The following is a 25423-nucleotide window of genomic DNA, read 5'->3' as shown; positions in this document are numbered from 1 at the left end:
CACGAGCCCCCCCGTCCCCTCTCTCTCTCTCTCCTTCCTCCGTTCCCACGAGGATTCAATCATATTAATTACTCACAGCACACCGCCGACGACTCTCGGCGTATGCACGCAAATGCGCCCGTTGATCCCCCGCGTAAGCCGAATCTCTGCGGATCGTTTTTCTCTTAACACGTTCGCCTCTCTCGCGAATTGGGATAAAACGTCGTCGTTCGGGACGACACGCTCAATTTGCGATACTAGACGTCCGGAAAAATGACACGAGGCACATTGATATGTAATCGGGATGATAAGAAAGATATTGGTCAAAGTGCACTCTATTTTTTTGGAAATTAAAAGAAAAGGATTCAAAAAAATAACGAGTTGTGGAATGAGATAAAATTTGAAATATTTGAAGTAAATGTAGATTTTGTGCAGGACAGCTCGGTGATCTTTCGAAAAACGTTTTCTCTCAATTTTCCCTCCGGATTACATCGACGGTACGATAAAATTCCATGCATAAATAACATACATGTAAATTCATCGAATACTTGGCAGCTAGATGCATCGTCTGAAATCTCGGACACAGTGACTCACATTCTATTGAACATGTCAAGAACATTTTTGTACGGTACATTTTTTACAAATACATAAAATAATAATATATACATCTAATAAAATACGAATGACATCTAGATAGAAGCGGCGTTGTTGAGATATCAGAAATAATTTCGATAAGGAAAGGTGGCCCAGATGCGCGATAACAAAGTTTCCCGACGTAACGCGATAAAAGTTGCCTTTTCTCCAATATTCTCATTACTGAGTAATTGCGTTGAAAATAGTGCGCGACGAGAAGTTACAGCGCAATAATTGATAAGTGTGCATTATGAAATGACAAAAATATTACTTCCGTATTTATCTCGCGCGAAATTGAAGGATATCCTAATCGATTCGATCGTGTTCGTTCTTCCGACCAACTTGTTCATTTAATTGCCTAATTATATATTATCGCCAAAAGCGATTATTGTTGTACGGTTAGTAATCTAGTTTATTATATTACGCGTTTCTACAATAATTATCTTAATATTAATTTTTCCGGTCGAATTAAGTTTTTAATTAAAAATTTTTAATGAGAGAATTAATCCTCCGCGAAGTCGTTCCTTACGTTCGTTTAATTAAAGAAACGCTTCATTCAGAATTTATTCATTTTATTCATTCAATCTTAAGTTATCCGACTCATCATACCTTGAACGGAATTAATTAATGAAGAAAAAGAGAGGGTGCAATTAATTTATACGCAAATCTATAAAGTTCGGTTTTGCTTTTGGTTTTTGCTATTTTTAATAACATATAGACACGTATAGATTTTCGCGAGAATTTACGCGATACACGTACCAATTATGGAAACACGAAAAACTTCGCGTAGGAATATTTCTCGTTTCGTAACATTTATTATCCGCGCGATCGAAATTATGTATGAAATATTCGACGGTCATAAATTTATACTTTTGCAAATTTTGAAATTTAAAATCGACTGCGACAAATATCACAACTCGGGAAATTACAAAGTCGTGCCGGTGGTCTTCGCGAGTAATTACTCTAGAAATTATTTAACATTCTAAGGGATCTCGCAATTTAACGGACGTACAATTTAGGAATTATAAAGTCTCGACGATAATTTTTTGATTCATTTTCACCTCGACGTGTTCTCCCTCCTCTCGCTTACAAGTTTAGTGCTCTGCATTAGTCGGTCTTTTCGTTTTAATTATATAAAATCCAGTCTAGTATGCCCTTTATTGCGCCTCTCAAGGCACAATAATATAAAAGCCTCTTCGGGAATTTATTCAACTATCCTTTTGAGAAGAGTTTAGAGCTTTATATATAGATATTACGTATTCTACGAACGAGTAATCGAAATAAAAATGAATATTTCGTTTCTTTGTCGATTATTAATAGCAACATTTCGCGAATGACTTTTACGGTGTTATATTTTTTTATACTACGAAATAAAAGAGATTGGCACATTTTAATATTTTGTGATTGTACGTTTTAAATATTTTTGGTAACGACATGATACATTGATACATTGCAAATCGGTATCGCTGTACACGGTTGTCAGGTTTTTAGTTGACATTTGCCGAGAAAAAAAAAGAGTGCATGTATACACACGCAATGCAAGAGTACGAGCAATGTATAAAATTACATATCGGAAATCAAATATGCAATTACGCATGAATGGCATCGCGTTGATTGGCAATAAATCAGTGAGCAAATATCGTAATTAATATTTCGTTCGTACACATTGGAAGCTAAACATACAAAATTGTGGTCGTTTAGTAAATAAACTAGCATGAAAAATGAACAGTGATTAACAATATGTTAGCCGCGTGTACCAAACTGTTCTCCATTAACAACTCGAGCATTCGCGATAATTCATTTTTGACTTCTCTTTCTATGATATCGAGTATATATCATAAATTTCTGTTTATTCAATATCGAGAGCTGATCTAATTTTTTTAAATTTGTATTATTATGAATTTATTATGAATTATTATTATTATGAAAAATTATATATTTTATGTGTAATATTAAAATAATATAAATATATGATAGTATGAGAGATATACGACAATACTTTATCGCAGTATTATAAAATGTTTCGAATTAATTTCCGATATTTTGACAATTTTGTTTAGATTAATTCTTAATCAGGCGATGCATATTTGATAACGAGAAAATTATACACTGTGACTTTTACAATGTGCCAATTATATAATCAACATTATTTTTTTTAATCGATCAAAGAGAATAATATTGCAAAATCGAGCAGAATAGCTAAAGAGCTTTCGTCTTACAATCATAAGTCGCTTTCAGCAACACGTAAGCTTTCATATATGAATTCTAAATAGGATTGCTCGATTCGTCGAATTAATTTAGAAACGAATATATAATAAACGAAATCTAAAATATCCATATTTGAAAACATCAAATTTTAACAAGATGCTCTTGAGAATTGACCTTATGCAAGGTCTCTACGCCGCGATATTAATCCATTTTCGATTTTCCGCACCAGTATAATCCGTCGACTTACAACCATAATCAAATCTCGCAGTTTTTTCTCTCCGCTCTTTTTCTTTTTTTGTTCGCTCACTGGTACATCGTACAATTTAACGCTTTAGAAAAGTTCAAAACTTTTGAGAACGCAATAAATCTACCCAGAGCCTTAACGAGCTAATCCGCGGATCTTGCATAAAATTTTATCTTGTTCGTCACAGAATTGATCTTTTTCTTTTGCCTGATCGTATCTGTTACATATCAGTTTGCCTTTACAGCGTCTTCTAGAATTGATATTAGGATCGCATTAACTAACATTAAAAGTTAAAATTGACGAATGTTAACAAAACATGCCATTAATATTTTTTTGCGCGATTTTTGCTCGTCGAAATAGTATTTATCGCGCGCAATATCTTTTTCGTTACATCCGCATTATTTTAATAACGCGGCGAAGCAGCAAGTAAATGTCCACGAACATTTTCCGATTGCCTAGTTCGCGCAATTGAGGCAATTTCGATAATGATGTTACTATTATACGATCTGCTAATAATTACATTTAAAGAGGCCAATATCACATTGAATTATGTTTCGAACGGTGCTTCGAGGGCACATAACTGCATAATATTCGATTTGCGATGAGCGCGCGCGCACATAACTCTCACGTTAATTACCATTTTTATATCCATTTGTCCAGAATTTCCAATAATATCGAATGGTTTTATCCCGAGTTTAGCAAATGGGGCAGAATTTGGACTCGAATTCAATTATTTGAATCACACAAAAATTGTACAATCATACATTGATCGCTTACATGCGTGTATTCAACTTAGATTCAAATATGAATTATATAATAATTTTTAAATAATGGTAGGAATTATAAAAATCCAAATCTTATTCGCAAATATTTGTGAATAAGATTTGGATTTTTATAATTCCTACCATTATTTAAAAATTATTATATAATTCATATTTGAATCTAAGTTGAATACACGCATGTATAAGACGATATAATAATGTACAATTAATTTCATTTTTAATTTTCTATATCATTTGATACATTGAAAAGTAGGTCGATAGCAGATTTTCAGTAGGACTATATATTACTTATGTGATTATTAAAATGATAGCTGCGGCAAAATAGACTGTTTATATCGTCCGATAGAAAAAGAACTCGCTAACTGACACCAAGAATGCCATTATCCGCTCATAAATTATCCAATAGGATAAGATACTTAATTTGCAATTATCAAACATTTGCAATTATCGTTTTATTGCGCAGAAGAGCGTTTTAATTCGTGAAATTAACAAGATTCTCAGCGAAATAATCTGTTTGACTGAATCGTCTCTCTGCGCAACATAGTTTTTTAATTGACAATATTTCGCGACCGTCTGTACGAACCGCATCGAAATAATTCACGCTAATTATTCACGGAACGTTGAAATTAGTACAACAATGGTTCTGACGTTCTCGAAATATCGTTGTAATGAAAACTAGCTTCCATAATTTATGAAAAGACGTTCTCCACGAGAGCTTCAGAATTTCGCGGTTTTAATCCACTCCGTCAAAAGGACGGCAGCTGCAACACGTCGCAAACGAATATTAACAATCGAATTTAAATTATCGAGTGGCGCTCCCTTTCTTTTATATCACGCGAAATTATCTCGAGAGCGACATTTACGGTATTCACGTTGTCATTGATCAACGTTATTAACTTGATTATTAACTCAATCGAGTAACTTAATTGCTGACCGACGCGTGATGCAGCTTCCCGAAGTTTCTTGAACGGGGAGTGGATTAAGACCCGGTCGCACCCGCCATTGCGATTACGGGAGCGACACGATGCACTAACGGTCTGTGACAAAAACAGGATACAGGTTGCCGGCCATGCCGTGGAGCTGGCTAGGAGCGGCGGCGCCATCGGCAGCTGCAGCTGCAGCGGTCGCCGCGGCCGCGGTGACCCCATCCCCTGCAGCTGCACCGCTCGTCCTCGCACCCAGGGCGGCAGCGAGACGGAGGTACTGATTAAGCAAAGATCCTACTACGCGACATATACGTTTACATCGTATATATGCATAAACGATACCACAAACACCTAATTCCATCCCTCTCCTCCATCCCAATGAACTCCTTCCTCATGTTTTTTGCTCGCGTTTTTTCGCGAGAAAAGGACGCTTTTGGAAAAAAGTCGAGACTCGGACAATTGCAAGTATCTCGTGTAGTTAAAACGCGGTTGAGTTTTGTGTTTTCTCAAAAACTCGCTCTTGGTAAAAGCAACTCCGGAAAAAGACGCTGAAAGCTTTTTGTCGCCGCGATGGTATAAATTGCTTAAAAATCTGGTCTAAGTGCGCACATTCCCCCTTTCTATTATCGGAGATCATGCGAGCTCTTCCCGCCTCGGTGTAATTAGGTCGATTGCATCGAGTTGAGCGAAAATTCTTGACTCGAGATAATCTTTGTGAGATGTACGTAGTTCGCGTTTGACTTTGCGTTGCGCGGTTTGCGCGGAAAGAAAGTCCTCTTTTCTCGGCCGATGTCAGACGAGAAATAATCGGCGAAGTACAGTTGAGATTTTTCGCTAGTAAAAACGTTTTCGCTATGTTTTGTGAGTTGACGTATCCCTTGCTCTCGTTTATTTTGTCTAAAAATTGTACATTTCGCTGTAAGATTCCAATAAAAGTATTATTAGCGGTATTACATTAATATCTGGGATTAAATAATGATAAAAACGATGCTAATTTAATTGCAATTAAATTATACGTTGATATTATTATGCTTATTAATTCGTTATCTTTTAGAGTATTGCATCTGAATGTGCACACGCGAAGAAATTTGTGTGTATATCGATTGATTGTCATTCTGGAAGTGCATCAGCGAGTTAATCGCGCGCGAGTTAATCGGTGGATGTTTCATTTTTAATCGGAATATTTTTCCCCGGAGAGAGATGGATCCCATTATGCGATTCTATTACGGGACTGCAAGTCGCGAAATATCCGCAATTTATTTAAGCAAGATCCGGAGCAATCTCGCTGTACAGTTATAATACGTGATTTCAATTTGCGCCGGTTAATTCATTACGCGCGAATTCACCGCGGAATGGCATTTCGTGCGTGTTATTCTTATTCGTATCGCGCATGATATTATCGCTAAAGTATTATATATTTCGCTTTTAGCGTACCGCTCTTCGGAATTTGCGCCATCTCTTTCTCCCTCCCTCCCCCTCTCTTTCCCTCCGCAAAACCGCCGCATAAATTTAATATCGTACGATGATCGAGCGCGTGTAACAAACGACTATCCTCCACACCTTCCCTCTCTCTTCGATCCTTTACATCCTCTCGTATATTCACTGTATCTCTTCTACTACTCAATAATTGATGTTGCCACCTATCTCTTCTCGATGTACTCGTGATTGGCAGTGTAGCGTACAGAGTGGAAAGAAACCCCCTGAATATTCACTTGTGCACGAACCACAATTACCACCACCCGAATGCTCTGCCATGGTTGTTGCATTGATGCTAGTCGGACGAACACGATATGTTCCTTTCTCTTCCCTTGTTCTTTTATATAATTCATATATATATATATATATCGTTTCTGCTCTTAGAGCACGCATATATGTCGGCATTTTTCGCCTGTTAGTCAAATCCGATCGACTACTAGGGAGGAACTTTCGTTTCGGGCGGTGCTCGATCTGTGGCCGGAAGTAACCGCATAAATTTCAATCAATTATTTATCACTAAACTTGAGAGAATTTAATAAAATACGTATGATACATAAGATTGATGACAGATCATTAATTCTCGATTACGTAAATAATACTGCCATAAGTCGCGAAAATATTTTAACGTCAAATTATTTTTAGAAAAATTATTCGTAAATTCATATTTTCTCTTTTTTTTATATTGTATAAAAATCAGTATTTACGACCACGCGTGAAACAAAACAGCCGCAATATACGAGATGAAAACGATTGGAATTGAAACAAAGTGGATGGATGAAGGGTTAATATTTAATTCGTAGGCTCATTGGTTTCCGATTAAACTTGCACATCGGTGATATGTTCATTTATATGTGCGGTGATCGCGCTCGGAATTAATAACGCGCGTATTCAACGGCGAATTTTTTTACTCACGGCGAAATTTTGCAACCGGCTGGCGAACGTATGATCGCGAGTAAGTGGCAGACGGTCCGCCGATTAAACCGGACGACAATGTTTTCATTGTTCGCGGATGTAATATCACTGTTCTTTGCTGGGCGCGCTATCGTCGGGCCGTATTTCCATAAATTTGAATTTCCTCCGGGCCGGGGCGGCGTGTCGGGCAATCTGCCACCGCGTGCGCAGTCGATTAATTAATGGCCGTTAATTGGCGTGTCACGCGCACTCGTAAAATTCGGCCGAAGACAGCAGTCATTCAGCATGGTTGGCTTTTAAATTCGTATCCGGGATGAATCCGGGCGGCCAGTCGTTGCGCGTGTCGCGTTCGCGAAATATGTCAGAGTAAACGAACTATTATTTTTCCAACGATGTATTATAATTTTGAGCTCATTTTAATTTTGAGTAAAACGTACATTTCAAAAACAAATTTGTTTACGGTTTTAATTGACGCAAAGAATAAAATATAAAAAGTAAAAACAATGTTCTATAAAAAAGTAAAAAAAATTGATATAAAAATTAAATGCTTCAATTTTTTTCTTAATTAGAGAATTTTGTCAAATAAGATAATAAGCGCGATTTCTCTTAATAACCTGTCTGAAATTTCGAGAAAAAAATAGACACAAAAATAACCAGTGAAAATGCAGAGAATGTGATTATTACTAATACAAGTATATATATATATATATATATATATATATATATATATATATATATATATATATATATATATATATATATATATATATATGTTAGCAAGTGATTACGCTTCTGTGCCACAGATCACGCGAGCCTGGTAACAAAGTATTTATGATGCGGTTATAACACCGCCTCTCCCTGTTCCTACACAAATTCCTCACACTTCTTTTTGGAATGCGCCTGCTATTTATGCATCACGCTCTTATTCTTGACCCGCCTTTAGATAACCGGCAATCGAACCGACCATTAACCTTCCGTCGTTGATCGTTAACTTTCGTTTGGTTTGCGCTAACATCACGCGCGTTACTTGCACAGTTGTGGTAGTTGTCTATTAAAGATGCTGTTGATGTTATGCTCGTTTAATTGAATCTATTAGTCTAACAACAGTGCATATATTCATTATACCTTGTTCAATATAAGTCTTTCTATAATCAGCGCTTTGAAGAGATATAAATTTATAATTATCTTATATTAATAGAAAAGCGAGAAAAATAATAATAGTAAAGTAACAGTTTTATATAAAAGTAAAATTAAATATATACTTATATATTTTAAACGAAAAATCTCTCATTGCTTGCTTATTTGATATACTTAAATATATTTACATTTAAAAAAGTATATTAATACAATGAGTAATATAAAATCTCTCTTTTTCTCTTAACCGAAAGAAATTGCAAGTAAAATGTCGCGTGTTATTCTCTTCAAAGTGAAAATTATTTAAGGTCAATTATCTGTATAAATGATAAAGCACTTGTGTTAAATCGCTCTATCGGCAGCTGATCTGAAAGACGAGACGACTTCGTGCCGATGAAAAGGTAGGCAGAATCGACAGTTTTTATTACTCCATCTTGGACTAGTCGAGGATAAAAGGAATTCTTCCCGTCGCTGAGTTTGTTTTGCCAATATTTTTTTTTTATTGGATCTGTCGATAACTCAACGTCATTTGTCGTTTTCGTCAGTACAGGCGGCTATTCATTAAAGTCACTATCCATCAAGGTTAGGTACCTATATGGCTCTTCCAGTCATATCATCTATCAACGTTAAATAAATTAAGAAATATTTCACAAGTATAATCTGTCATGATAGCTCAATGTAATTTATTTGTTGCGCTTTCTGGAAAATTAAAATTGTTATCCAGAGATATTAACAATGGCGATGTAATTCTTGTTCCAATGACGTCTTGCTAATTTATTAGAGAAATATTAATGACTATAAATAACGGCCAGATTTTCATTCCATTGTAAATTATCTCAATCAGTCTAATCAAGGAACGCTCGCCTTTCTCCGTCATCTCCGAATATAATTGCTCACCGTTTCACAATTTACATGATTAATAGAGACCCAAATTGTTTTCCGTCTCGCTCTAGAAATACAGAGAGCGACTAATATTTCATAATCTCGTCGAAATTCACCGAGCGAAGCTCGCTGCCGTGAATCTAAAATGCATCATCCGAGTGAGAGAGCCCAGCAGCCACGTTGTGCATCGTCAGCTTTCGGAAGTGCACATTCGCCCACGATCTTTCCTCCCCTTTCGGAGGAAAGGTCCTCCCGATCATGCAAGCTGCTTCGCAATCATGGATGCGAATCGAGTTGCGACATGTTCGTCATTCCAGTTCAACTTTGTTGAAAAAATGTATTCTCTTCAAAACTTCTGTACAGATCAGCTGGAAAAAGAAGCGATTGCTTTGGAAAAATATCTCGTGTATATCCGCATTGCGCTTTTCTCCTTTTTGATCTCGTCAGATTCAATCGTCGCGAAAATCTCGATTTCCATTTGACAGCCTTTGAAATACTGCTTTTTGCGATTTTGAAAGTTTTTAATTGACGGAACCCTTCAAAGTCTAAAAGTTGAAATTACCGCAGGAAATTGTCTTCCTACTCTGTGCTATTCGCTACAAAAATTTATCGCGAGCGGATCGAGTGATAAAATTACGTATCGAAAAATTGTAAAGGAGTGTATTTTTACCGGGATAAATTTCGTTTCCTCAAAGTTGGAGTTATTTCTTTCGTTTTGAGTTTCACGAGTGTCAACTGCAAATGGAATAAGAAGAGAAGGCGACTTTTCTATTTTTCGATTTTTCGAAATTGATCGCTCTATCGCCCTCTTTTTCTTTTACTGCCAAGTCTTCCGGTGTTTTCCGTGCTCGTGTTTATTTCTCGAGCACAATTCCCCAAAGCCAATTTTTGATAGGAAGAACAAAATTTCCTGCTCGTGCCATATCGAAGGTCTCTCCTCTGCGTAAACAGGGTCAGATGTTTGTCGATGGATTCTGCTTGTTTTTTTATATCGTCAGTGCGGTCGATATGCGCATAAAATGAAGAGTCTGTTATATTCCAACTGTGATCACAAGTTCTTCCCTTCTCATATAGCTGCCTTTACTATATATATTTCATCTTCGCGACGTATGAGATTTTCTACGTAAATTCTTTCAGAATGTTATTCACATTTTCAATAATAAAAATTAAAATAATTTAGTATTATTCGAAATCTTTAACAAGCTAAGTTTTTCAAACGAAATTTCATTTTTCAGATATTCAAATTTTATTTAAAAAATATTTAGTATATTAAATATGATAAATTATTAATTAACAGTAAATTATATAATTTACAAGCTTTTAAAGAAAAATTGTTCTCAAATTTATCAAAGAATTCGTTATCAAAATTATCTCATAGTTGAAGAAACTTTAATCAAATAGAGACTTATAAATACGCTAATACAAGTATATCGAACGCATGCTGACTAGTCAGCGAATCATTTTCTAGGAGTTTCGAAAAAATAGATTCTGAAATTGTTCGAACAATTGAAATACTCGACAAGCTAATTCTCGAGCGAAATATCGGTATCGAATCTTTTCTAACTATCAAATCAAGCAGCAAATTCCTCCTCGTCTCGCTGGCTGTCGACGTGCGCCGCAGTTCCTCAAGGAGCAACCTGGAAGCACCCTGATCGATAGCAACGTAAGTCTCCCCAAGGTAGGCGACCTCGTGTAATTAGCATGTGCGCGCGTGTTGCGTGTGTTGTTGCAGCCGCGGCCCTTAGAGGAGTCGCCATACAACGCGGCAGAGCTGGAACGCCAAGGACCACCTTCCCCACCGGCGCGGCCGCGCTAGCACTGGTTAGGAATACAGGGCCACTTGCGGCCGCAGCTGCGGCCACGAGTCTACATCCCTTCGCGCCCACGTAAGTATTGGTTTGGCCCGATCATGGTCAGGTCATGTCTAATCTCGGCCGATACGAAGCTATTCCGATACTCCATCAACGGTATTTCTCATCGGTGTCTGCAATATAATTCAGTTCAATTCAATTATAACATTATAGACCACTGACAAATAATAATAATAATTTTGTTGAGTGCAGAAAAAATTACGAAGATCAAGAAAAATATAAACAAATATTAAGAGACATATAAAGTAGTGTTGTGTAATAATAGTCAGACGTGATATGCTTTAGATTATCAGAAATTATAGTATTCCATCGAGATTTGCTATTATAATTAATCTATATCATATCTTTTGCTGACACCGACAAATATCGTTAAGAAAGGACGTGTATGGGAATATTCTTACATGATCGAGGCCACCTGAAAAGTTTTATCTGTGTTGTACCGCTTGTTCCGTATTCTCTTTGTATGTGTCCCTCTTCTTCGTAAAGTCACGCTTGCAGTGAGTAATCAGGGATGAAAATTCTATTTTATGAAACTTTTACGTGGATTCATCGGGCGATGAACGTATGTATATAACGATGATAATTAATTTATGCGAGCGGAGCGCGAAAGAGAAGTGCGTTCAACGTTAAAGTTTCGAAAGACTTTTTCGCGCGAGAGCCTTTTTTTTTTAACGTTCGGTAATTATGTAGTTAGCGTGATTTATATACTATCGCGATTTTTTCCACGCGATAAAGTTTTGCCTGAAAACCTGTGCTTTAAAACATCAAACCATTTTCTCTACTAATTCCGTTGTTTATTTTCGATACGGTATCTGATGTATTTTGCTTGAATTTAATCTGATCGAGAGAGAAAAGTTTTTATTTCTTCAAACATAAATTACATTTTTTTAAATAAATTAAGTTGAGCGAAATCAATAAATGAAACCAATTACATTTTCAATAAACAACGGTTATTACTGACAAACAGATTTATTATATAATCTCCCTATTTTTTTAAATACATATTTAGAATTTAATTTTCCACATTGATGACATTAATTATTTGCACAGATAATTCTAATGATTCGTAATTCGATTAGTTATAAATGAATGTATGAGAGAATATCGAGTATACATATCCACATTTCATCGCACGATGAAAATCATCGAGTGATATCAAAATCGATTGAAAATTATTACTCACTGCAATGAATTGCACGCGTCGCTTGTTAAGGCTTTACCTGTCAGTCTCACTGCATCTGCACGACGTCTAATTCCATCCCTCTCCCCTCAAATACCAATCTAACTCTGTGCAAACCATGCGGATTATAATTTGCGAAAAAACATCTGCTCATCTCCCGACAAATAAAAACTTAGTCTAAGCCGGAAAATAAAGGGTAGAAATCCGAAAAAAAGAATTCGATTCAACACCGTCGAATTGCTTTAACTGACTGGAGATTAAAATGCGAGTGTTGGATCAGCACGAATTATTGCGTGGCGATAATCACACGTGTATTCTTCTATAGAATTCAAAAATCATTGTAGAGTACTTTTTTTCAGATTTTTTGTCATGTCGGATTTTTAGGAGCAAGCATGCGCGTCGAACCGTCAATCGTTCATTCATTTTAACGTTACGGAATTGGACGTGGCATTGGCAGGAATGAAAAATTTGAATATGGACGAAAATCAATCTTTGAAGCCTGTTACACGTTCCAGCCGCGAAATCGGATTTGTCAAATCCAATATCTGCATACGTGTGTACGTTATGCATTTTAATTTAACGCTCGTGTCGTTTAATTTGTAAACGTAAATTATTGTCGTGAAACGAAGGAATCGCACAAAAGAAAAAAAATAATGCGACATAATATTTTATCTTTAATTCACATAAATTGCTCCATACGTGAAGGCGATAATGGATTTTCTCATATTCAATATAAAATGTATCTTGCGTAAAATATGAGCGCAATATTTCAGGAATAAATTCGTAATGTAGAAAAATAATGAAAAAAGCTTGGAAATAAGTTCAAACGTATCTATTTGATTTTTTTATTTGCCTATGCCTAGGCGTTTCTGTGTTTCAATAATTCTCGGTATAAAACTCGATATAAACTGAAGCTAGCGCGTGATCTCCAGCTGTTTACTTCATATATTACTTTTATTGACCTCATATATCTACTATATTAATTCTTTAGAGACGATTTTGTGATATTTTAGAAATTACTTCAATTTGTTCTCTTAACAAAAGCAGTACTTATCGAAAATTTTCAATACAATTCTGTAATGGTTTGAATTTGAAATCATATTGAAAAATGATTTACACATCATATGCTTGTAGAAATAGGGGACATAACTATTGTATAGAATTGCTTGATAAACTCGATGCTGACTACGCGAGACTTTTTTTGATAAACATTTATCAGAGACGCATATAATATTGAATATAATATATGATTATAGATTAGAACACACATTTCTAATTATCAAATAGTGAAGAATAACTTTAAATAAAATCTGGCAGGATAATTGTATAGTTTTCTTTTTTATCTTTTTCGGAATCTTTTGAAATTGTGCTCACATTTTACAAAACACCCCGTATCGCGCGAGCGATAACACTTTGTCTTTCTCAACTTTTTCCATTCCTGGCAATGTGTAATCAAAATGGAGCGCGAATTCGCATCCCATAAAGTCAACAAGCTTTTTTTCTCCGGTCTTTTAAAACAAGATTATTACTTACCCAAGTTAAATAGACTTTTAACAACGATCTCTTCAACATGGACGAGGGTAATAATGGGAGTGAGCTACTCATAAAACTAATTCCATTGCGAATACTTCTGAGCAGATGCAATATAAAGCAATCAACTTTTTCCTCGACATAATTTATGATCTTCGCGCATAAAACAAACTTCGTTCCGGATAGTCGCGGGGAACAAAGTTTATCGCCCCTATCGTCCCCCTATTATTCTGCGAGGCGAGATTATCGTATTCCAGAAATGAATTTTCAATTTTATCGTCGGCTGAGCGCAATGTTTATTACGCCATATCCATTAAACAAGCGTTGTGCATTATTGAATCGAAAGATTAAAAGTTCTCTGAATCTTTTAACCCTTCCGAATATCTCTCTATCATAGTAAATATTAAATTCTTATAAAATATTTTACGCGAAACACATGTAACGAACGCGTTACAAAGTACGCGTTATTTTTTTACAAGAGAATATTCATGTATAAGTGTTGAATTTTTAAACGGAAATAATTGGACGCACGCGCATAACGTTAATGTCTCACAAAGAGAATCGCAAAATTAAAAATCCGATAATCCTATAGGTGTCCCTTAGCGGATAAGCCGTTCGTACTCATTGGTGATTTTTATATTTTACAGTGTTTATTACGACCCCTTCCTCGCGGCGCACGCAGCGACACAGGACCCCAACTACAGGTTGCAGGTGAGACATTTCTCGATTTCTACCGACAATTGTTCTCCGCTTTCGGTGCACGCGACCACAAGCTACCGAGACGCGGGTTATACAAATGGGTTTTTAATTAAATCGAAGAATACAATGGAGCGCGTGCTACTCTGAGTGAAATCGCGATAATCAATCAACGCCGCGATCGTCGCTGTGATAATCAACTATTAATCGGAAAACAAATCTTTACGAGCGCGTTGATGCGTTTTCATTATGTTACGAACATTACGTGGATGGAACATCGAGCGGACATAATTAATCGGACAATCAGCACACTATTGATTTATTATATGATTGATCGATACGCGAATAGAATTGCGTTTTGTCACGAGTAATGATGAAATTTTATTAATAGATCTTTGATGAATTTTTTGTATGATTTCAAAAATATTAGAAGCGCTTGTTGGCATTTTTCGATACTAAATTAAAATAATTAATTTAATTTTTCCAAAACGGAATTTTTTCGAAATTAAATAAAATGTTATTATTTATTTATATTTAAAAACTTATATTCAAGAATTTAATATTAAAAATGTGTAATATTAAAAATCTTTTACATTTTTATTGTAAAGAGAGATCAAAATTGTAAGAGAGATCGAAATCCATCAAAGAAAAACATTAAAACTAAATTTGATGATGGCAAGACGCTTTTCTATGACTCGAAAAAGTATAGCGATAAAATAATCTCTAAAAAACTCATACATCATGCCAATCATTTTTTGTGCAAACTTGCATGGTGTTCTCGATACGTTCGCTCGGAAAAATAAAACAGGAAACAATTACTCGCGCGTGCACCGGAAGCGGAATACGGCGCAGTATCTATAAGACAAGACAAATGAACGCAGAGATTTTGACTAAAGTCCGTAACACCTTTGTGGTGGACCCGTTTAGCTGGAATGGCCTCAAGCAACAGCTGACGTTAGTTGACACACATTTTGCCACAGGCTTGCACACACGAGAGAGAAACCGATAACAATTATCGCCACCACTATCTCGCGTTCTACATTGTTCCGACCGTTCGCCATTCTCATTGTGTCTCATTTTTTCGCCTGCCGTTTTTGTTCTTTCTTTCTTTCCATTTCTCCCTTTCGTTTCATTCGCGCAAAAATCCCGATGCATCCGATAGCACCATTGATCGGAAAAAAGCACGCTCGACGCGCTACTAACCGTCGAGATGATTATTTCTGTCCCGATAAAGCATCTTTGTCTCCGGCACTATTCGCGCGTGAATTTTACATTCGCCCGTTCCATTAATATTTCCTTTGAAGCTAATTTGTCAAAAAACAATATCGAGAGAGAATCTTGACAACTACAGTTACAACGAATTGCTAATGAATAATGAAGAGCGTTTCAAATTTTTTTCAATTTTCTCTAATCGCTCAGAAATCATGTTTATTAATAGGAAATGTCGCAATCGATAAAATCGAGACTAAAGAAATTTAAAACGAATCGTTCAATGTAGAGAAAAAAAATGAGATTTAATTTAAATTTTAAACTTTAGCGTTCCAATTTTGAAGTTGAATTCATATTTTTATTTACACAAAAAATTCTGCTATCAAAATTGCGGCATCTTGTTGCATCTTGTTGCCTAAATGCATCATTCCACTCATCTTTTCGTATCGTTTTCCCCGCTTTATTTCACATATATCTAAAGAGATGGTCATTAATTACACAACGATACATATGTTCGGGGGCAAGAAAAAGAGTCATTGAAAGGTAGATAATAACGCTGGTATGCGCCGATCGTGTGGACGGACTTTTGCGTTTGCATCGGGAAACGAAGTTTTAATTCGCTTAACGAGGGCTTAACTCCCTCACGTAAAAACTCGAGCTCGTGTTTTCGCCGTCCGGAACTCTTCCGGAATTTCTTTTCAGGTTTGCCGTTTGTGTTTCAGGCTAAAGCGCCCGCCCTGGAGGTAGGAATTAAGAGTTCGCCTGTTCGTCTCTCCGTCTGTTTTATCTATATACACCCCGTTTTTCTTCTTGTTCTTCTGTTTTGTTTGGTCTGTTCTCTTTATTTTTTCCATGTTTCTCGCAAGATTGAAGTGCTCATCGATTTTCGGAGTTTATTTAGTTACATGTGTCCCTCAATCCATTTTTGCTAAAAAAAATCCTTCTATAAAAAAAATTATTGTAATTTTTTCCACAAGGAAAGATCGTTTAGGGGAACTGTAGAAAAGAGTTTCAGCTGGCCGTGATGAGGTTTTCCCTCTCCGACCATGTTACGCTTTTTTTTTCATTGTCTGCGATTGGTATTAGCGTGAGAGAGCATGTAATGTCGCCTTTTTCAATCAGTAGAGCATGCGTCGCACAGACCTAGAATCCGTCATAAGAGGCGAGTGGAGTAAGCGTTGTGATAAATGCACGCAATTTAAATGTGTCGTTTGAAGTTCCTCAATTTCGAGGGAGCTTTGTATTATGCGGGCAGTAAATGGCGTAGGCAGGTTTCGTGCGAATAGAAAGCTATATGCAAGGTAGATAGCAACCGTATGGTAATCTCTTTAATTAAATAATATCGTAGTTGCGAATCTCGAACGAACTACGCCAGAAATAATTCTAAACGGTTAATTAATCATTTTTAATCACCTTTGTAGCTTTGAGTTTTGTAAATGGGAACAGAGATTTATTATATAAGTATATTTTTTAAAAATTTACAGAACAAGCGCTATTTAAATACACAATAATTTTTAAAGTACATATAAATATTGCGAACGAGAGCAAAAAGCCATAAACTTTGATATATCTAGAACTTTTATTTTTCAAACATTAGTATTTTTTTATTAAATAATATATGTTGTATATTAAGAGGAAAATTGTGTTACATAAAAATAATAAGCCTTTAAATCTCGGGCAAATTATTTGTACAATCACAGGCTGATGAAAATGAAAGTAAAAGTCGTTTTGCGATAATAAATCACTGAGCATTAACCATTTGTCGATTGCAATATAAGTAGCTACTTTACAAGAATACTGCTAGTATATTGATCTCAAGAATCTTTGGAGACATTATGAAATTAGTGTACAAGAAGTCTTATTATGAGACATTAAAATACGTTATTCAAAAATTTTTGTGACATTTCTAAAGAAAATTATTATAAATTATATCAAAACATATCATTCAAAGATATTTCAAGTCCGGGAAAAGATAATTAGTCTTACTGAAGTAAAATTGAAGTAACTAATGTGTCGAAATTAAAATTATTATTATTAACGCGCGCGAATTTTTCAATGATTTTTTTTCGATATTTAATTCTAGTCTTTTCCTTAGATATTTATTTCTAGTCTTTTCCTTAGATATTTATTTCTAGTCTCCACTTCTTTAGGATAATTCCGAGTTTATTAAAATAAAAAATTTTGAATATTTTAAAAATTTATTTAATTACTTGATATGCATTAAGAAAAATGATTGTCTTGTGTACATAACTAGTGACAATTTCAAAGAAAAGTTTTAATTTAGATACTATCTGTTTGAAATCTGTTTGTCTGTTCCTGTTACTAACTCATGAAATTTAAATTTGTGTTTCCCCCATGAGAGCCTTATTAATATTTCTTATTACTAGCATTATTATACAAAGTAATTAAAAATAGTAATTAAAAAATTTTTAAATTTTATCTATGAATGTTAAAATTGAAGAAAATAAATATTTCTTTTAATAAAATACACAAGCGTAAAAACAAATTTAAATACGAATCCAACGAATAAATAATATTTAAGAGTAACATTAGCGAGACATTAATTTTATCGTCAGATACGCTTAAAGAGGGTACGGGAAAAGAAGATTTTTGCGTCCGATGAAAATTCGCGATTTTAAATGTGAAGAGTCTAAACGAGGCAGGTCGTAAATTGTCTAAACATGCTGAGAAACGCGGAGGATTTTCGTGGCTAATTTGGATGGACTCAATATGTCAAGTTCGATGGCTCCGTCGCCAGCCACGATGACAGAGAAGCCCCTGATTCGAGCGAGAATTTATGGCCGAATTGCCGATCTCTTCCTCGACTTTGTGAGAAGCTACCGTAAATCAATGTCGGTGAGGAATGCTCGTCATTTAGCGGTTGACGGGTTTATCCCGGTTGTTTCTACGTGAAATGTCTTCGCGGCACTTCGCGAAATTGGCCCGATACAAAAATATTCCAGCTATTTATATGGATCTTCTGCGCCTTTGCAGTATCAAGAAGTTCGAGCTCGGCTCGGAAAGTTCGCGAAAGGATTAAAATGCACGGCTTGTTTAACTTTCGTCGGTTCGCGATAATTACTTCGTCCGGTTGCATCGGTTGAATCTGCGTTCCTTTTTCAGACGGACCGAATGCCGTGTCTGCGAAATACTTCGAAAGTCTTTTCGTTAGCTTTAATTGAGGACTCGGACTTACATCCAAGTTTCAATCAGCTGGTAATATATATAGATCGCGTGTTTGTGTGCAGTAATTGAAAAAAGGATGTTCTCGCCTTTTTAGTATCTGTCGAATGTTTTCATAGATGCAATAGAAATTAAGACTTTTATCTTGTGCTTAACAAGTGAAAGATATAAGTATGAATGAAAATCGGAGATAATTCAAAAGCCAGTCGTTTCAACACTTGCTCTTTTATTATTAATTTATTCATTTATTATTAATTATTCTGATATTGATAATTAAAATGGATTACTTTTTTATGCGTCGATTTTAATATTTTCATATTTTTTCTACATTAGTAGACTTGATAGTTTTTAAAGCGCCACGGATTGTTCGACAACCTCCAACACAGAGTTGAGCGACTAATCGTTTAATGTTTTATTCGAGCCGCAATATAAACAGGGTTTTGAGTCTGCGGTTTCGCGGTGTACCATTAACTGGCCGACTCGAAAACGCGAATGAGAAGAAAGACCAAAGAAAGCAAGGGAGATTGCCCAACGAGAAAAAGGTCTGTCCGGGCGTGACCTTAGCGGGATGCTGAATCGGACGTAACTCGGTATCCTCAATCGCGAGATAAAAAGCTAATCACTGGTCTCGCACGCGAAGAGAGACCCGTTTTTTTGTCACGATCTCGACATTTCCGGTTGGCTGCTCCCGGAAATTGGATTCTCGCAAGCAGTCACGAGGAATTATTGTTCCATTTGTTTCCGACGATATTTCGTCGAAAGCGAATCGTCGTTGTCTCATTGTCAGTTACAGTGTCTTGCTCTAAAAGGATTGCATAATTCTTGTCGCAGTGGAAGAATTGTATCGTCGCGTCCCCCATCGAACGATACTTCGCGTGTTTTGAAAACTTCGGCCTGGAAACGAGGTTTCCGTCCAAGAAAATCCGCAGTCGCGGAGCGATCTGGCGCCTCTCGTTCCGCTCGCAATACGTCGTCCTGTTTTCTTCCCGATGGCAAAACAGCTCACTTCCCGCCCGCTTCCCCGTCGCTTTTTTCGCGACAAAACGTCGAATAACAACCCGTTCCTGACCGTCGAAAGTTTTTGGCGCCGACCGAATCGTGTTTTCGTCGCGATACGTGAGCTGGTCAGCCAATTCGCGCGCGGAATTATGCCGCTTGCAACCCGTTAGTTGTTATGACGTCAAAAATTATTGGATGCTTTTGCACTTCCGATAATACACACGGTTGTCTTTCTTCCGGAATTGCAAATGATTTATATCTAGAAATCTTACATCATGTTAATTTGCAGGATATTTCTATCATCTAAACTCTTTGATCGATCTTTTTGCATGTCTTCTTAATAAAAATCACATTTTTTAACATCATTTGAGCATTACCTAAATAAATTGATATATACATAATCGAAATTTTGAATTAATATTTATATAACTTTATATTAATTAATTTATTAAGAATTTTATATTAATATTTTATAAAATCAAATTAGTTTAAAAGACTCTATTTTTTTATTTGTCAATTTGGTAACTATTCTCTTAAATATTCTGTCGTCCGACAGAAATTAATTCTACATTTGTCAAGAAATCTATAATTGTTGGACATTTTTCGCATCATAATTCTTTGTTAACTTTCCGATAACAAATCTTACTAATTAGTACGAGTGGTGGATAATACTCGGATTACGACATTCGTTCCTAATTACGAACGAGCAGGTCTCGAGTTCAGAAAATTCCTGGGAAATATTTTTTTATATCTTTTGCCTTTTTTACGAAATAACGAACTTCACTGATTAATGCAAACGAGATGATTCTTGCCGTTTTATCAAATTTTTTTGCATCGTTCTTTGTTAATTTTGAAGTTGATGATAATTAATTTACATAAGTAAAATTTCAACTAATGTGGCAATCAATAACATCAACAGTATTAATTATTATTTTCTCTAATTTATAAAATCCTTGATTTTTCTTCACACAATTTAGCAATTTTTAATTAGTCTGTATCCTTTTTTTAAATTAAAAATTAAATGTATGATATTTAAAAGCTTATTAAACTAAAGAAAAATCTTGCAAAGACAAAAAATTCTATTAAATGTTTTGATTAATATTCGCGATTATTCTGCTATAGTTATGCATTCATCAATAACACATACCTACATTTCCGCATAAATTTGATTGTGGCGTATTACGTATTAAAGAAGTACGAGCTTAACATTGCGTATAATTATGTGCTCATAACGTACATACAACAGCAAACGATAAGACTCTTTTTTCCCCGATAATTAGACTTAAAGCGGGAGGCTTTCAGAGAGCGTTCTTGACGATGATGAGCAAACTGCATTCAGGTTTATGTCGTCAAACGCGCGAATGGAAATGTCATGGAAATCGTGAGCGTCTAAGTGCGCCCGTATTATGTCATCGCAAAATGGATACATATACATCGGTATATCAGATTACACATTCTAAATGCATGTGCATACATCTTCCGCCATCATCCCTTGGCGCCAATAAGTGGCGTGCTCGAGAGCCCCCATCTTCATCGGGCATAAATCCCGTCGTGCGGGATATCGAGATGCTGTATAAGGGTGAGCTCGAAGCTTCGTCGCGTTAAACACATTTGGGAAATTTGTGAGATATATACGTTGTTAGAGATTGAAATTCCATAGTTATTCATAACTATCTCGTAACTACGAATAGTACTTTTGTCGACAAACACCCGAGAGACTTTACTTATTCTGTGCGATGTAATAATTATAGCACTTAATCGATCGCTTATCGGGTCAGAGATTAATTTATTTTTATATCAGGAATTTTTTTTAAACGCTTTATCCGAGTCAATTTTGGTAACTAAACTCTATCTCATTCTGTTTTGCTTATTCAAGTAAAGTAAGGATATATTTTTTCGAGATTATGAGCTTCGTTTGGATAGTTTCTTCTTGATCGACTGAATTTGCGTCGAAAAATTAAGAAAAATGATCAGTAATCCATCTCTTCGCTCCAATTTTTCTCTAGATTTCGTATATTTGTCGTTTCGCTCCGTTTCCTAATAATAATAAATATTTTTTACCTTGCACCATGGCTATTTTCACGAGTCTTCATGTTGCATGACTTTCTTTCATTCGTTTTATTATTCCGTGGATTATTTAGAAGACATATAGAACACTCAAAAAAATCCACGCGTTGCAAAAACATTTTCTTACATAATTTTCTTACGCGTCCGACATATTTAATGTACATACAAGAGATGATTTTAAGCGATAAAAAACTTAATTTTTGATTTACGTTTCTGTAGTTAGAATTTGATTGGAAATTGGAATGTTCGTATTATCGCAAAACTATTCGACATATAGTCGCTTCGTAATTAAATTGGATATCATCAATTTTAATCGGGATCATGTTCCTTGTAAATAAAACATCCCCCTCGGAGTTTGTTTTACAAACTACAACTTCGAGTGTCACGGTTAGTTATGTGCTCGAAATATTTGAATATCCATACACTGACATTTTTAAAACAGCGAGCGAAATACGATGTAAAGGTGACCGATAGCTTTTTTTTGTGCATTCAAACCCAAAAATGTCACTCCTATTACATCTCGCTGTTCTATCGATGTCGTAGTGGATAACGCCGATGCGTTTTATGCAATGGTTGCACATAGAACCATTAACAACTCAAATAGCAATAAATTCCATTCGTTTCGAAAAACTTGTACATATTCAAATAAAAAATTTAAAATGTATTGAGAATATTCAAATATAATATAACGTAATAATAAGATTATAATAAGGTTTAATAGAGTTTAAAAAATTAATAATGTGGTATTTTGCGTAGTAATATAACAATATATTATAATATAAATTATATTATAATATAATTATAATATAAATTTCTTGATTTCAAAAAATATGTGGTAATGACCAAGAGTACGATGATTATGATAGCGATTGTAAACATGAAAATTAAAGCTGATATAATCTAGAATTATTTAATAGCCTTGAAAGCTTTTCTTTCTGTACAACAAAGTTACTGATATAATCTTTCACTTAATCTTTCTTTTGATATGCATATACCTAGTGTACAAACTGTTTTAATTAGCGCACTCATTTCTTATGCTGGATAGACGACCAATTGAGGCTGCGATTGAGAAAAACAAAATACGTTCGCATTAAAAATTTTTAATTCGAGTTTATAAAATACTTGTAAAGTAATTGCAGTTTTATTAATGGTGAGAGTGAAATTGTGTATGTATAATCGCTTCTCTTGATAGTTTTCATGACAGAATAGAAACTTCAAATACATTTTTTCTTAATTCAATTTCGCATTTTCTCAACATGTATCTCTTTTTCAGTCACTCTCTGCCTCAATCGCTATCATTTTCAGAGTCAGAGTCCCTTTCCCTCACGTTTTCTGTGTGCAACAACGCGAGCCTCTAGGAACGACCGTACTCTAGTATCGTTTCTCGCTCTCAGATCATCCTCTCTGTCTGTCTTTGAGCTTGCTTGAGCCTTGCATGGCGGGTCATGGTTGTTGTTTCAGGCCGCGGCAGCAGCGGCCGCAGCGTCACCCTTGTTGAAGACACCCCTATCAACGGCACAGCAGGCCACGTACGCAGCTGCAGCGACCTACACGGCGGTGGCTGCGCGCGCATACGGCGCAGCTGCAGCTGCGGCACAACCGGTCGCAGGATATGCCGCAGTCGCGGGGTAAGTGCACCGCGTTCTCGCCCGAGAAACTCCCTCTCATGTGTGTGTATTACTCTCCTCACCGAGTCCTCTCTCCGAGACCTCTCACCCTCTTCCTCTCTCTCTCTCTCTCTCTTTCTCTCTCTCTCTCTTTCTCTCTCCTTCCCTTCCACTCAACTCACACAGGATGTCCTAGATTTAGCATTGCCCTAGCTTCTTGTCTATGGATTTTGTGGTTTTTAACTTTATAAATATACACTTGCAATTTTTAATTTTTGAAATTAAAATTCCTATTAAACAGAGGATGTTTAAAGTTAGAGAAATAAAATTGTAAATCGATCAGAAAGGAGCTGCTTAGTCTAGGACAAATTATTTGTCCTTTGAAGAAATGGAAAACTCCGCAAGGAGAAAGAAAAATTGTCGCTCTCCTTATCATTCTCGAGAAAGGAAGCTTTGCGAATATTTTTCGCAAAAATGCGCGCTTGTCTCATAAGATTCCTAGATCTTCCTTTGAAACCCTGCTTAATTTATTTCGTATGAATTATTTATGACGCGTTATATAGGTGCTTGTTGCATCACTGTAATATATTTGGCACATTATGCAACGTTCGTTGCATTGCTGTAATATTTCTTTGCCATTTGGAAACATCCTTAAATTGTTATATTATCATGAGATGAAATTGTATAATGCATTTTAAGAGAGAGACATTTATACTGCGAATATAAGATGTAAGATATAACAGCTATTAAATTGATAACATTTTTAAAAAATTTAACTTTGAATTTTTTGTTACTAATACACTTATATAAAAAGCTAGTTTTTTATAACATCAAATTTAATGTTTTCGTTAACAACATGAAGGGCCATGATTCTCGAGCCATCTGTGGTTTACATGCAGGCTCATTTGCATTGATATGCATACACATATGTATAGATTGATGGTCATTTCGAAGTCATCGGTTTGACCCCATTACGAGAGTGTATATTACATATTGAACATTGTGATAAATTGCCTTCTCTCATCTCACAATTCTTGATAATATTTACTATCGCTATCACTAATCTCCTTTATGCTTACTAATTATTTCCTCTGTCTTTCTCTCAATCTATTCTGTCTAACAAAATATTAATTCTTTAAAAGTAGAGATACCAATTATCACAAAGCTTAACGCACTTAGTCCATTCCTTGCAGAACTTCCGCACGTCGTGGACGAGCTCTGAGGAGTCGCAGATACGTTCGTGAAATCCAGACCCGTCCCAATAGTCCTGAAAGTCCAGACACAACTACTCCTGAGAAATCTTAAAATAAGCATTTCATTTTACGTTAGTATCTTGCATTAAATATAAAACTATAATAATATACCTAACGCATTTTTTATTATATTGTTTTCACTCCTCATTTATACCTTTCGTAAAAAAAACCGAATAAACAACAAAGTACAAAGTCGTCCGATTTTTAACGGATCGTAAAACATTTCACGCTATTAATCGTCAACTTTTTTATGCCCTTCTAGTTACGGGCGTGAATACGCCGATCCTTACCTTGGACACGGCATTGGACCTGTGGCGGGTTACGGGGTAAGAAACAACTTTGATTACGTAGTGTACTCTTTTACAATTTTTCACTCAACAAGAGTGCCCTTAAGTCGTACGCGCGTAGCCGATCCGTACTTTATCTATCTACGGGAGAGAATAGGGCACTCCGTTATTACGCTATAAATAACAGGCATTGGAAAAACCCTTTTTGGTCTCAGCACGTTTCATTCACATATGAATTATTAATGCCCAGCATCTTCAACTTACGGAAACTGTGTCACGGCGAAAGTTAATGACTCGTGCTTCCATTGCGCACATATATCCTTAAATATAACTATCTACTTCATCGCAGTCTCATGTTTACAATG

At 35.7% G+C, this 25423-nt stretch overlaps 1 protein-coding gene across 5 annotated transcripts in view; it reads left to right on the top strand.

The window, feature by feature from the left end:
• The window catches only part of LOC145976969 (RNA binding protein fox-1 homolog 2), a 252944-nt gene that overhangs the window by 226961 nt on the left and 560 nt on the right, over positions 1-25423 (top strand). For 4 of the 5 annotated variants that reach the window (XM_083108556.1, XM_083108554.1, XM_083108555.1 and 1 more), the window contains 5 exons: positions 10909-11062; positions 14405-14468; positions 15381-15407; positions 23373-23539; positions 25034-25097. In XM_083108556.1, the coding sequence (XP_082964682.1) occupies positions 10909-11062; positions 14405-14468; positions 15381-15407; positions 23373-23539; positions 25034-25097 (476 nt within the window). The remainder of the gene's footprint in view (positions 1-10908; positions 11063-14404; positions 14469-15380; positions 15408-23372; positions 23540-25033; positions 25098-25423) is intronic. The other variant, XM_083108552.1, reaches the window with a different exon arrangement.

Source organism: Camponotus vicinus, unplaced genomic scaffold (assembly GCF_025532165.1).
Source record: "Camponotus vicinus isolate PSW18456_S1 unplaced genomic scaffold, iyCamVici1.0 SCAF_9, whole genome shotgun sequence".
Classification (NCBI taxonomy): Eukaryota; Metazoa; Arthropoda; class Insecta; order Hymenoptera; family Formicidae; genus Camponotus; species Camponotus vicinus.
This window is presented reverse-complemented; position numbering and strand designations above follow the sequence as displayed.